The sequence below is a fragment of the Leptonychotes weddellii genome, chromosome 6 (assembly GCF_054177405.1).
Source record: "Leptonychotes weddellii isolate Sample4059 chromosome 6, ASM5417740v2, whole genome shotgun sequence".
Taxonomy (NCBI): domain Eukaryota; kingdom Metazoa; phylum Chordata; class Mammalia; order Carnivora; family Phocidae; genus Leptonychotes; species Leptonychotes weddellii.
Window position 1 is genome coordinate 135,333,254 of NC_138374.1, and position 14,071 is coordinate 135,347,324.

At 42.7% G+C, this 14,071-nt stretch overlaps 1 protein-coding gene across 1 annotated transcript; it reads left to right on the forward strand.

The window, feature by feature from the left end:
• The first annotated feature begins 4,895 nt into the window (after nt 1-4,895).
• Nucleotides 4,896-6,236, forward strand: LOC102736020 (olfactory receptor 6N1). The gene has a single exon (XM_006748511.3). It carries the CDS (start codon nt 5,298-5,300, stop codon nt 6,234-6,236), a length of 939 nt encoding a protein of 312 aa, XP_006748574.2. The 5' UTR covers nt 4,896-5,297.
• The last annotated feature ends 7,835 nt before the right edge of the window (nt 6,237-14,071 follow it).

Sequence of the window (14,071 nt, forward strand, 5' to 3'; positions counted from 1 at the left end):
GGCCCCGTCAAAGTGCTGCACTCCCTTCCAGCCCCAGGAGTGCCCGCTGTGACTGTAAATGAGGGGAAAGAAGTGAGCAGGAAGCTCTCCCAGCTCCAGACTCTGAGGGGTGATTGGACTCCCCAGCATAAGCCCCACAGAGCCCTCCCCACCATTGAGCTCTGGGTAAGACATTGTCACTCAGGCACTTTTACTCTCATGTTCTTTTCTGGTTGGAGCACTGAGAAGAAACTGAGCATTCAGAAATAGGGAGAGGTTTAGAATAATTAGGGTTCACAGGCATATCATTCAGAACACAAAAAATATTTAAAATAAAACACAAAGATATTCTGCTTTCCTAATGCTATCATACAGTCTGGGCACAGAATGAGCAAATTGGCCATGTTTTAACTAGTGTGATCCTGAGCAAGCCATCTCCCCCATCTGGGTCCTGGTTTTCTCTTACACAATGAAAACATGGAATGAGATGATCTAAAATTGCATCCCCTCTTAACCCAGCTCTTTGGCTCTGTTCCTAAATAATTAGGCACTATGGATAATGCAATGGTGGGAAAAAGATTTGCTCTAAAGGTGTTTTGGAGTAAAGGGAATATAATATGGTTGCAAAGGACCCAAGTAAGATAAATGCTACATTTATACATGTGTTAGGTTTTAAAAGAGCCCTGATTCCAATATTAGGAGACCAGTGAGAGGAGATGAGTAGTTGATGAGTTAAGGATCTGGACTACTCATCCTGATCATCATCAATTTTTTCATTTTTCACCACAACTGTGAGACATCAGACACTGTGCCAAGCACTCTAGGAGGTGGGGCATAAAGTGAGATTTTAATTTCAAAAACCTCACAGAGAGTTGCTTTGGAATGATAAGACGTATGAAAGGAAAATATTGCAGCACAGGACAGGGTATAGTTGGAAGCAAAGTGAGGAAGAACTACTGGGAATTGAGATGTGGGAAAGATTGGTGTTCACCACGGACGGTCAAGGAAAGAAAGTGGGGGACTTGAGTGCCCAAATTGTTAGATGTCTGTGGATGGACTTAGGAGCAAGTATGTTCTCAGGAGGGTACGCTGCAAGCAGAAGGGTCAAGACTAAACACAGGGACCCATTTGGCAAACAGTGAAATGTCTATGATGATGGTGAAAACAGTGTTTATAGCATGAATCTGGACCAGAACAACAGGGATTTTCCATAGAGCAGAACTAGGGATAGTGGGTGAAACTCAGATGTCAGGTCAATGGAGGGACTCAGTTTATCACTGAAGCATGTCAACAACAGAGAGAATTGTCTTATGGGGCAAGAAGCTTCAGCCTCCCCTTTGTTTTTTTTTTTTTTGGTGGTGGTTTGAAAAGATCTTTTATTTTTATGAATTGATGGGAATATCTGTTACATTCAAAATATTTTTAATGGTCCAATGAAACCCAAGATTATGGCAGTACAAAGAGAATTGATATTTCCTAAAGTTTCTTCCAACATGGACTCAATGTCTCTTGGTGTTGGAAACTGAATTACAATAGTAATTAGAAATAGTAAAAGAAAATGAAATTAAAAAAATGTAAAGGGAAAACCATCAGTAATTTTTTTTTTTCTATACCGAGTGGGGTGTGAAGGAAAGAAGGGAGTGGTCAGAATCCCGAGAATTATGACCTGGGGAATTGAGAGGATGTGCAGAACCGGTTTCAGCGGGGAAATAATGCTTGGCTTGACCATGCTGACTTTGTGTGACTTTGATGTCCCAGGATCCAGGAACCGAAGAGCAGCAGGACATTGGTGAGCAGAGAAGCAATGTGCGGGGTCCCCTTACCTGCGGGGGACACGTTCCAAGACCCCCAGGGAAGCCTGAAACCACAGATAGCACTAAACCTTACATATACTATGTTTTTTCCTATACATACATACCGATGATAAAGTTTGATTTGTAAATTAGAGTTAAATTTTTAATTATAAACTAGTAGAAGTTAAGTTTTATAGAAGTATAAAATAAATATAAATATACTGTAAGAAAAATTAGGTGAATGTAGTTTTTTTCTCTCTCTCAAAATATCTTACTGTAGGGCACCCACCCTTCTCGTGATGATGTGAGATGATAAAATGCCTACATGATGAGATGAAGGAGGTGGGTGATGTAGGCATCATAATGCACTGTGAGGCTACTCCTGACCTTCAGATGATCCATCAGAAAGAGGGTCATCTGCTTCCAGACTGCAGTTGACCACAGGGGGATAAGAGGGACTACTCTATAGCTTGAGACTAAGTCTTTGGAGTCATGTGGAAGCCCTACCCTCCGAAGAAGGAAAGGGCAAGACATTGCCTTCCAATATTCAACCGTGAGACCGGCCCCACATTCATCTGGAAGTTTAGTCAAGGTCACTGGAAAACTCATCTGTGAGTGCAGTCGGGAGGCCAGACATGGAGCAGCAGCTCCAGGAATGGTGCTTTATATTTATACCTGGAGGGGAAGGAGTGTAAAACATCCACAATAAATATGATCTGAGTTGGATAGAAATGTTGAGATAATCTTTTCTAGGAGGCACATCTGCACCTCAGATTTGAAGAAGGTAGAAGGCAGAATTGGACAATGGACAGATATGGATTTGGAGTGAAGAAAACTAAGGCAGAGGGGAAATATCTAATATTAAGATGTTTATTAAGGTCTTGCTGGAGCAAGATCACTCATAAGGATCCCGCCCAGAAATAGCCCTCCCGCATCTTAGTAGAGAAACATCCTATCTTCGGAATGAGAAAGCTTTTGGTAGAAGACGGGGGCATGTTGTCTAGGTTTTGAAGATAGTGCAGCCAGGAACCAGCAGAGTAAATAAAATTGGGTTTGACTGTGATGAGAGGACTGGAGGACAGAAAGAGGAGACTGGATGCCTTTGTAACACTTTGCCTTTACCCAAGTGTGCCCTTGTGCCTAGAATACCTTTCTTTCCTTTTTTCCACCTGGCAAATTCTGACACTTTATTTCAAATAAGAATGATGTCTTCTGTGAGGTGGTCCTGACCTCCACGTCCAGCCCACGGCTCATCCCCAGCTCCTCTGGCTCCTGCATATGCAAAGAGCGGTTATCCTACCCAATTTGCTTATTCACTTAACAAATATTTATTGAATCATTATCATGTTCCAGACACAGCTGTGGGCCCTTGAGAGTCGTCGGTGGATGAACGGAACAGAAAAACTCCCTGCGCTCTGGGGCTCACATTCTCGAAGAGGACAGAAACAACAAATCATTGTGACAACAAACAAGGACATTTGTGATATGCTAGGACGTGGTAAGTCCTGTGCAAAGGATTAACTGTGGACGACGGAAGGGCGGTGCTGGGACAGGACAGGGGTGTGTGTATGTTGGGGGGCAGCACTCAGGCAGGGCTGCCAGGCAGGGCGGATCTGCACAAAGGCTCCGAATGAACAGAGAAGCGACCCAGGTGGAAATTTGGCAGGAAACAGCTGCGACAGAGACTATAAAATGTCAAGTCACTGAAGAGGTTTGAGCAGGGAATTGACTTAACATCAAAAGGACAGTGTGGCTGCTGTGTCGAGAGAGGTGACAGATGGACAGACAGGGAGGATCTGGTAGGAGGCGATTACAGTGATGGAGGTGAGAGATGTCATGGCTTGAACCCAGTGAAAATAGATCCTGGATGTGAGAGAAAGACAGAAACAAGGATCACGGTGAGGATTTGGGCCCGTGAGTTGCAAGACCATGACTACCTAGTTTGGAGAGGGAAGGCCGGGGTGGGGGCGCCCGCAGGAGTGAGGTTTGAGATGGCTGTTAGTCGTCCTGAGGGAGGTGGGACAGGCAGCTGTGTCTGGAGTAGGAGAGACAGTGTTGGCTGGGAACTGATTTGGAAAGTCTTCAACATATATGGTGCTTTCAGCCATGACACTGGATAGCATTGACAAAGGAGTGAGTTTACAAAACAAAGAAAAAGGAAGAATCAACACTGAGCTCTGTGAATTAGAAAGGTAGGGCAGAGAGAAAGAACTAGCAGGGGCAGCTGAGGAGTGACCACTCAGGGGGGAAGAATCTGAAGGATGACACCCTGAGAACCAAGGAGGAGAGTATGTCAAGGAGCGGGACACAGACCTCGGTCAAGGCCGGCTGACAGTCGGGCAAGCCAAGGAACGGGAAGTGGCAGATCTTACATAACTGGTGTGAGTGAGGAGGGGCGATTTGATGGACTGGCAGGTGGTGAAGGTCTGATTGGAATGGTTTAAGAGAAAACTGACTCTGCGGGAGTGTTGCTGCGGGAACGGGGGAGGAAAAAGACCAGTGGCTGTGGGATAAGTGAGTCAAGAGAAGGAATGTGGGGGGCTTGTTTTTTAATTGTTGACTAAGTGAGAATAGGAGCATGTTTGTACGATGAGGGAATGTTCCAATACACAGCAGGTTAGCAATTAGTTGCTTCTCTATTTTCTCTATTAGAATATTCGTTTCCTAACTTCAGGTCCCCTATGTTACTCATCTGTTTAGCTCCTGTTCTAAGAATAATGCTTCCAATACAAAAAATGTTCAATAAAGTTTTGTTACATTGACCTCACAATACAATTTAAATATTTACCATCTGTGAAGCAATAAATCCAAAAAGGGCACTTGAGGTCGGTGGAGGCAGACAGTAGAAGGGAGGAAGTGGCCACAGTTTGCAATAGAAATGCAAGAGATAGATTTGCCTCCTCATTTTCTATGACTCTCAGATTTACTCAACCCCCCCTTCACCTTGACTAAGATTCATGCCAGTATCCAGAAGACTGACACTCTGACCTCCATGCTCCTGGAGGATGCTGCTAGACCTGAGTCTCCATTAGGACACAGGAGGGAGCCCAGGGTGAAAGGGTGGATTCTTTGGTATCCAGAAAGTTGAAGAAGAAAATAAATTGAAATTACAAATAAAAATGGGCAATTGAAATGATGTAATCTTGGTCCACTACACTACCAGTATTTCATCCCTATAAAGGATAATTTATACCTAAGACAAGGAATATAGATAAATAATAAGATAAGCCTTAGATGAAAAATACTAAAGTTTCTAAAGCCTATATAGTTTCATTAAGCAAGATAATTGGGTTACAGGATGGATTATGGGGGCCACAAAATGGACTGTGAGACCAGAGGACTTAAAGTCTGGTGACAAGAGAGGACACCTGAAGGAGGCTTCTGGCGGGGATCCAGACTCTGGCCTCTGAAAGCATTTGCTGGGAGGACTTTACTCTGGAGGTGGCAGAGGGTTCTTGCTCACTTCTGTGGCTCATTCTTCCTCGTCCTTCCATGCCTCACATCTAGGGACATGAGTGGTGAACCATGGACCGCGGGAACTGGAGCCAGGTGACAGAGTTCATCATCTTGGGCTTTCCCCATCTTCAGGGGGTCCAGGCTTACCTCTTCATCTTGTTACTTCTCATCTATCTCACCACCGTCCTGGGAAACCTGCTGATATTCCTGGTGGTGTGCCTGGACTCCCGGCTCCACACCCCCATGTACCACTTTGTCAGCGCCCTCTCCCTACTGGAGCTCGGCTACACAGCTGCCACCATTCCCAAGATGTTGTCGAACCTGCTCAGCGAGGAGAAGACCATCTCTTTCTCCGGATGCCTCCTGCAAATCTATTTCTTTCACTCCCTTGGGGCTACTGAGTGCTATCTCCTCACAGCTATGGCTTATGACAGGTACTTAGCCATCTGCCGGCCCCTCCACTATCCCACCCTCATGACCTCAGCCCTCTGTGCCAAGATTGCTGTTGGCTGTTGGTTGGGCGGCCTGGCTGGGCCAGTGGCTGAAATTTCCTTAGTGTCCGGTCTTCCTTTCTGTGGCCCCAATCGCATTCAGCACATCTTTTGTGATTTCCCTCCTGTTCTGAGCTTGGCTTGTACTGACACATCTATCAATGTCCTGGTGGACTTTGTTATCAACTCCTGCAAGATCCTGGCCACCTTCCTGTTGGTCCTCAGCTCCTATGTCCAGATCATCCGCACCGTGCTCAGGATCCCTTCAACTGCGGGCAAGAGGAAGGCCTTCTCCACCTGTGCCTCTCACCTGACCGTGGTTCTCATCTTCTATGGGAGCATCCTCTTCATGTATGTGCGGCTGAAGCAGAGCTACTCGCTGGACTGTGACCGTGCCCTGGCTGTGATCTACTCAGTGCTCACGCCCTTCCTGAACCCCTTCATCTACAGCTTTCGCAACAGGGATATTAAGGAGGCCATGAAGAGGCAGTTAACGAGGTCAGGGATACTGGGATGAAGGTGGGGAGGGCAGGCCAAGTGGGAGGCTGACGTATGGTGACCCTGGGGGTTGTCAGTCAGTACAAATGAGAAATCAAGCATCGAGTGCTTTTCTGCGCGGGACGCAGAGCTGGGCCGAGAGCTGCCTGGCTCTCAGTGCCAACACAAACACCATACTGTGCTGGAGCCACCCACAGCCAGCAGCCAGATGGGAATATGGTACAGTGCGGGGGTTTGCAAATCCCAGACGTTTGTAGAGCACACATGGGATTTTTGTCAGCCCTCTGTCTTACCTACTATGAATATATATATATATATATACACACACAGTAAATTTGATGTATATTTAATATAAATGCATTTAGTCATATTCTAAACAATAATATTTGTGAAATAAATTTTAGAACAGAAATAGTTTTTCATGTACCACTTACCCCTAAATGGTATTTCATGTGTACCAATTATTTATGTATTAAAATGGGAAACACAGGCATAGTAGAAGAAAACTTTTTAACAACATACATCTGGGTTTAAATCCTAGTTCATTCAGTTACTTATTAATTACGTGATCTTTAGAAAGTAACTCAAAATCTTGGAGTCTTAATTTCATCATCTGTTAAAAATATTTTCGTGAAGGTTGCTTTGAGAATTAGTGATAAGGTCTATACACCAGAGATAAAGTGTCTGGCATGTAACTGATAGCTATATATATATATATATATATATATATATATATATATATTTATTTTATTCTGCCCCAAACCTCTCATCATTACACTGAGCCTTAGAATAATATCCAGGAAAATGTAATTATGCAAGAATATGCAAAAAAAATTCCCAGATACTGTTCTCCAGAGGAAAGGAGCAAAGGAGCCAGAGGACCTACTAGAGAGGCGAGCCAGCTGGTTGCCCTTGGGTTCTGGCCAGCTGTGCGTGCCAGTCTTGGGTCCTTGACATCCATTCCTAGTGGGAGTGCAGGAGTCGAGCCACTGGCAGGAAATAGGATTACTCTTTACATTGGACTAGTTCTTTATTCTGCTTTAAGCTAATTATTTCCTTAAACATATGAAAATACATGAAAAATAATCTTATATCTTAGCATATGAGCTATGTGGTGATTTAATTATTTAGCTGGTGTTAGGGATTATTATGCATCTGAATATCTACTATGAGTAGAGAATCAAACATTGACTATAAGAAAACTTGCAATTTTGCAGAACTTTCTACAAACCCCCCCAAGTGTTTCTATTCCCACCATCTTAAAGATGCCCATTCTTCCGCCCATCCAGTCCAGTAAGCACATGTCTACTGAGCTCTAACTCTGTATCTGGTGCCATGCTAAGGCCCACATAAAAGGATGAACAAAATAGAATCTGTCCAGTCCCTGCCCTTAGGCTGGTTGGAAAGAATTGAGAATATAGATATCAACATTGTCATTAATTTATACTCAGTTACAGTAAGTTAATAAAAATTGTGGTGATTAGTAATAAGACACATACACTCTCTCTTCTGGAGGAAGTTACACTGAAGCTGAAAACTAAAGGACACATCAGAATCAGCCGTTTTATGAGAGCAATGATTGTATCCACTTCATAAAATTGGAAATTTAGAACCAGGAAGGTGGAAAGACTTGCCAACAGTACAGGAAGACAAAATCTTCAGCCTCCCAGCTGGGTCCCTCTAGTCTTTAAAAGGTCCACGAAAGCACAGGAAAAAAGGAGAAAAAAGATGAAAGTACCAGTTAAAATAGTTGATAGCTAGGTTGTGGGTCTGGAAACAAGCAGGCAGAGGCCGCCAGGGCCTGGCAACCGAAGATTTGCAAAAGCAGGTGTGAAAGTAGGGCTCACCTTCAAGAGAGTGAAGGACAACCCACAGAATATGAAAATTATTTGCAAACCATGTGTCTGGTAAGGGACTTATATCTATCATATATAAAGCACTCTTACAGCTCAAGAATACAGAGGCAAATAACACAATTGAAAAATGAACAAAGGATCTGAGCAGACACTTATTCAAAGAAGATATGCAAGTGGCCAATAAGGACGTGAAAAGATGCTCTGCATCATTAGTCATCAGGGAAATGCAAACCAAACCCACAATGAGATTGCTCTTCACACCCCATTGGATGGCTAGCATCACAGGGCCTGATACCCCCACATACTGGTGGGGGGGGGGAACCATGACCCTCGCACAAGGCTTGTGGAAATGTAAAGCACTACAGCCACTTTGGAAAACAGCCTGGTATTTCCCCAAAAGATTAAACATAGAGTTGTCACATGACCCAGCAATTCTACTCCTAGGTGTATAGCCAAGAGAAATGAAATGAAAATATAAGCTCGCACAAAAACGTGTACCTGAGTATTTAATGGGGACCATCCAGATGTCTGCTGATGGAGAACTGAGTGAACTAAACGTGTACATATCTAAACACTGAATTATATTCATACAGAACAAGCAATGGGGTCCTCATACCCACCACAGCATGGATGAACCTTGCAAGTATTATTCCGCATGGAAGAAGCCAGACACAAAAAAGGCCACGTACTCTGTGATGTCATTCATACAAAATATAAGGGAAAGAAAAATCTGTAAAACAAAAACTGGATTAGTGGCAGAAGTGCGTGTGGGGGGCACCTGGTGGGGGAGTGATGGCTGAAGGATACAGAGTTTCTGATGAATCGGTAAATTCTATCCCTGAAACTAATAATACACTATACGTCAACTAACTTGAATTTAAATAAAATCTAAAAAAAATACTCGAACCTAAAAAAACCAAAAAGGATGCAGAATTTCTTTTTGAGGTGTTTAAAAAGTTCTGAGGTTGACTGTAGTGATGGTTGCATGTACCTGTGAATATATTAAAAGCCATTCTTTTGTATACTTCAAATGGGTGAATTGTATGGTTTGTAAATTGTATCTCAGTAAAGCTGTTTTAAAAGGTAGGGCTGAAGTTCGGCTCACTTGATGAATATTTGCTTTAAAACCGACTGCAATGCACTGGCTGGAAGTTTGATGGGAGGCTCCGGGCTTAACAGGTCCATGAATACAGTGTCCCGGGAACATGGCCATGCTGTCCCCTGGCCTTTGTTCTGGATGTCTCCACAGGGCAGACATCTTTAAACATGATTCTTAGATTTAGGGAGACAGACAAAGAGAGAGACATGAAGTGGGGAAGGGGGGGAGGTGGAGGGTGAGTGAGCACGAGAGAACTATTCTAAGTTAAAAAAGATTTAGATGACACCACACAGAGTAACATGTCACAGAATAACATGAATCTTGATTCAAATCAACCAAAAGTGAAAAGACATTTATGGGGTGGGTGGAGGCACTCGACTGTGGACTGGGTATCACGTGCTATTGAGAAATTGTTGACTCTTTAGAGTGTGACAGTGTATTGTGGTTAGTAAAGAAACTGTGTTTAGGAGGAAATGTCAACATCTTTGGGATTTATTTTAAAATATTTTGGGGATGCCTGGGTGGTTCAGTTGGTTAAGTGTCTGCCTTCGGCTCAGGTCATAATCCCAGGGTCCTGGGATCGAGTCCCGTGTTGGACTGTCTGCTCAGCAGGGAGCTTGCTTGTCCTCTCCCTCTGCCTGCAGTTCCCCCAGCTTGTGCTTTCTCGCTCTCTCTCTGCATCAAATAAATAGATAAAATCTTTTAAAAATATATTTTTAAGAAAGAGATGAGGTAAAAATGACAAAATATTATGTATTATTGAAATTTGAGATCTATGGGCTTACTATTTTCTATACTTCCATGAATGTTTATAAATATTGCATAATAAAACATTAAAAAAAAAAACAAGGAAAAAGGGGTGCCTGGGTGGCTCAGTCCATTAAGCGTCTGACTCTTGATTTTAGGCTCTGGTCATGATCTCAGGGTTGTGGGATGGAGCCCCATGTTGGTCTCTGTGTTCAGCTTGGAGTCTGCTTGAGATTCTCTTTCTAGCCTTCTGCCCCTACCCCCACTCGCGGGTTCTCTTTCTCTCTCTCTAAAATAATAAATCAATCAATCTTTAAAATAAACAAACAAATAAAAAACAAGGAAAAAGGATAATCATTAAAAGGAGAATTATTGTCTGTATTTTCAAACTAGCAGAGAAAAAAGTTTGTAGTGAAAAATATAAGAAATTCTATCAATCCAACTAGAAAAAGAAAGGAAGAAAAAGAATTTGAGAGAAATGAATGAAGAAAACAGAAAACACAAGTATTTTGGTAAAAACACTTCCAAACCTATTTAGACCACAAAACACGTAAATGGTTAAGCCCACCTATTATAATACAAAGATTATCATACTAGATCTTTTTAATCCAGCTATTTGCTGCTTATAAGAGAATTGATCTAAATGTATAGACACACAGAGACAAAGTACGCAAGGAAAGATAGAGAAAATGTTTGGTGCAGTGATATTAATAACAAGATAGAATTTATGACAAAGGCATATTAACAGCAATATTGAGAGGAACTCTTAAGATATTATAAGGAAAATTCCACCCCAAACATAACATTCTCATCTGGGTTACATCTAACAACCTAGCTTCGAAGCATGTAAAAAAATGACAAAAATATGGGAAGAAACTAAAGCTTTTTGACATCTTTCCGAAAGAAGTGAAAATAATTGTACCAGGAAATAATAAGGATATGGAAAAATCAAACTAAAGTTATATGATTAAGCTTTAGTTGTATGTAACATATAAATTATATACATCATTATAATATACAAGTTACATATATTATATATAAAGTTATACAGTTCCATGTGTACATCTTTGTATATAGATAGATCTTACATATCAAACATATAGGGGAAACACTTATATATGAAGCATTTATAGAGTTGATATAGCTTGTAAAGAAATTCTATTTTGAAATATAGGTATCTTAGTGACTACTTTCTCTGAACATAATGATTAAGGGGATGGGTTGGGAAGAGATTATTTAAAGGGGAGAAATGCATCAAATTAACTGTTATCTCCATGATTATTGTACTTTACCCAACATGGGAGTTGATTAGTCCAAAGATATGACACATGGAAGGCGATCTAGTGTAGCCAAAGAATAAAACACTTATGTTTTTATAAGAAAAAATATGCATGCAGTTGAGGGATATCACTGGTTAAATTGACCCAAACCAGAGGTTTGTGTGGTCAGCCCATGTGCCTTAGGCAAACTTGGTGCTTTGTTCCCTGAGGTTTCAATCCCTGTTTGAGGGGATGAGAATCTCCTATCCTGGTCTCAGAGGAGCAGTGTCTCATCCCACGCTCTGAGAATATCTGACTCTTTTGCTAAGGGATTTAGTTATAAGTCTGATCATTTTCCACTTCTAAAATAAAAAGAACTGTGTCTTATGAAATATAGTAAATGTCCAACACGAGGAAACACCATACATCCTAAACAAGACTCTGTTATCTACACGTGCAAGGCGTTCTTCTGTTTTTTGCCAAAAACCATACAACAATGATAATTTTTGGACATGTGAAACCTAGGGGATTCAGCATTTGCTACTGGGATCTTAGAAAGCAAAAAGTAAAGATTAAGTGGTATCCCCTGGAGATGTACCACATGAGACCCTGGAAGTAATTTTCAGTTCAGAGCAATAATAAAAGTAACAAAAGCATTAAATAATAATAATTAATATTTGATAAATATTATAGGCATGGAATTACCAGCTTAGCCTGGCTCCTTTGAATCTGGCCTCCACACAGACGACAGACCCTCCCTCCTGGGCTGCTTCTCCTTCTGCTGCCTTGGACGGATATGGGAACTGCCTGTCATTGTCACCAACGTTCTTCTCTCTGTTGCCTCTGCTCTTATAGGCATCGATCCACCTCTAAGATTAGTTGGTCCACAGGTCAAGAACAAAGCTTGGCTAGTTGACAGCCTGTTGACAGAACCCTGTGCTGAAGGCTGTGGTGTTAAGGATGAGGGAAACTTCTTCCTGCTGTGTGTGTGCCCTTTAATCCCATAGGAGGTGGGGGGCAAGCAGGAAACCAGAGAGAAGCAGAAAGACAGAAAGCAAGTCACGTCCAGACAAGGGCCCACGTTGGTCCTGACACCATTGGTAGCAATATCAGTGTGAGGAATCTTTCTTGAAGATTCCAGTAATTTGGAGTAACGTTGAGAAGTAGGGGACAACAGGGACAGAAATAACCATCCCTGAGCTTTAATCCCAAGTGTTAGGATGTCCTCGTGAAAAGAATCAATGGGCAGAGTTGAGAGAGAATGCACAAAAGGGTGTGTATTCTAATAGGTGTGTAACACAAATAGCACATTTGGGAAAGGTTAAAGGAAATAGAATAATCTAATGGCTGGGAACAGCGAGTGCACAGGGGCAACTGCATCTCGTGCCAAGAAAACCAGCCAATTTGATGGATAATGACATTCTTGTTAAGAGCAGCTAATGAATGGCTAGACTTCAAGGTCTCCAGAAGCCACTCCACCGGTGTGACAGTCGCTAAGTGAATCCTCCGCACCTAACGCAGGATCCAACATAGAATTGCCACTCAAATGTTTTTTTTTTTTTTTTTTTTAAAGATTTTATTTATTTATTTGCGAGAGAGAATGAGAGACAGCACAAGAGGGAAGAGGGTCAGAGGGAGAAGCAGACCCCCCGCCGAGCAGGGAGCCCGATGCGGGACTCGATCCCGGGACTCCAGGATCATGACCTGAGCCGAAGGCAGTCGCTTAACCGACTGAGCCACCCAGGCGCCCGCCACTCAAATGTTTTTTAATGAATCAATCTTGAAATCTGGAGGAGCAAACCCTTTCAGGACTTCCTGTATAATCATTAGTGACCACATTTCCTCTGGAGCTTTTTCTGGGTTTCGAGACTGGTCTTAGGATGACAGCCTCGTGAAGCAGGCACAGATCACGGTGAAGAAGTCCCGGCTCCGGGAGCAGATGTAATTGTGTCCTAATCATTAACTCCGTGAACTCAGACTAGTTATTGAAATTCTGTGCTTTGCATTTCTCATTTGGGACAATCAGGGTTAATATTGCTTCCACAGGATTGTTGTGAGTATAAACGAGACAGGACATGTAAGGTACTCGTCCCAAGCTCAGATGTTATTAAAAAATGTCAGCCCTTATAAATCTCAAAGGGCCCCGGGCTGGAGACGATCTTAGTGACCGTCTAATGCAGCTGCTCCCAACTCTGATCCATCCTCAGAATGTTCGAGTCAGCTTTCCAGAAATGCAGGTGCATGCATGGGCTTCACTTTCAGATTTTCTAAGTTATAAGTTTGATGACTAATTGGTTTGGGGGAACCGCCGATCTGATCCAGCCAGAATTTTACAGATACAGAAACAGCACAACTTAGTGGCAAAACAGGTATAAAGTCTGGTTTGAATGAGACTGTTTCTGTGATGCCACAGTCCCCTGGGTGAGGGCTGGAAGCTCATGAAGGACAGAGTCAGTGACTCCTACAGCTCATCGGAAACTGGTGGGTTTCATGAAACTTTTGGGGAAAGATGTTGGTATAATTTCATTTCTTTTTTTTATGATTTATTTACTTATTTGAGAGCAAGAGAGAGAGAGCGAACATGAGCTGGGGGAGGGCAGAGGGAAAGAATCTCAAGCAGACTCCCTGCTGAGCACAGAGCCTGACACTGGGGCTCGATCTGACGACCCTGAGATCATGAGCTGAGCCAAAATCAAGAGTTGGACACTCAACTGACTGAGCCACCCAGGCTCCCGGGTATTCACTTCTTGAACAACAAATAGATCAAACAAAAGTACGTGTTTACTGGGGACAGGGGATGAAGTAGAGCCCTGAGGTCCAGACCAGCTCTGTCACTAAGCTCCTATGTGACCTCAGGCAAGTCAGTAAACTTCTCTGAGCGTCAGTTCCAACA

Bases quoted from the DNA above. Each gene is read 5' to 3' on its own strand.
- LOC102736020 (XM_006748511.3), top strand. From the start codon at position 5,298: ATGGACCGCGGGAACTGGAGCCAGGTGACAGAGTTCATCATCTTGGGC.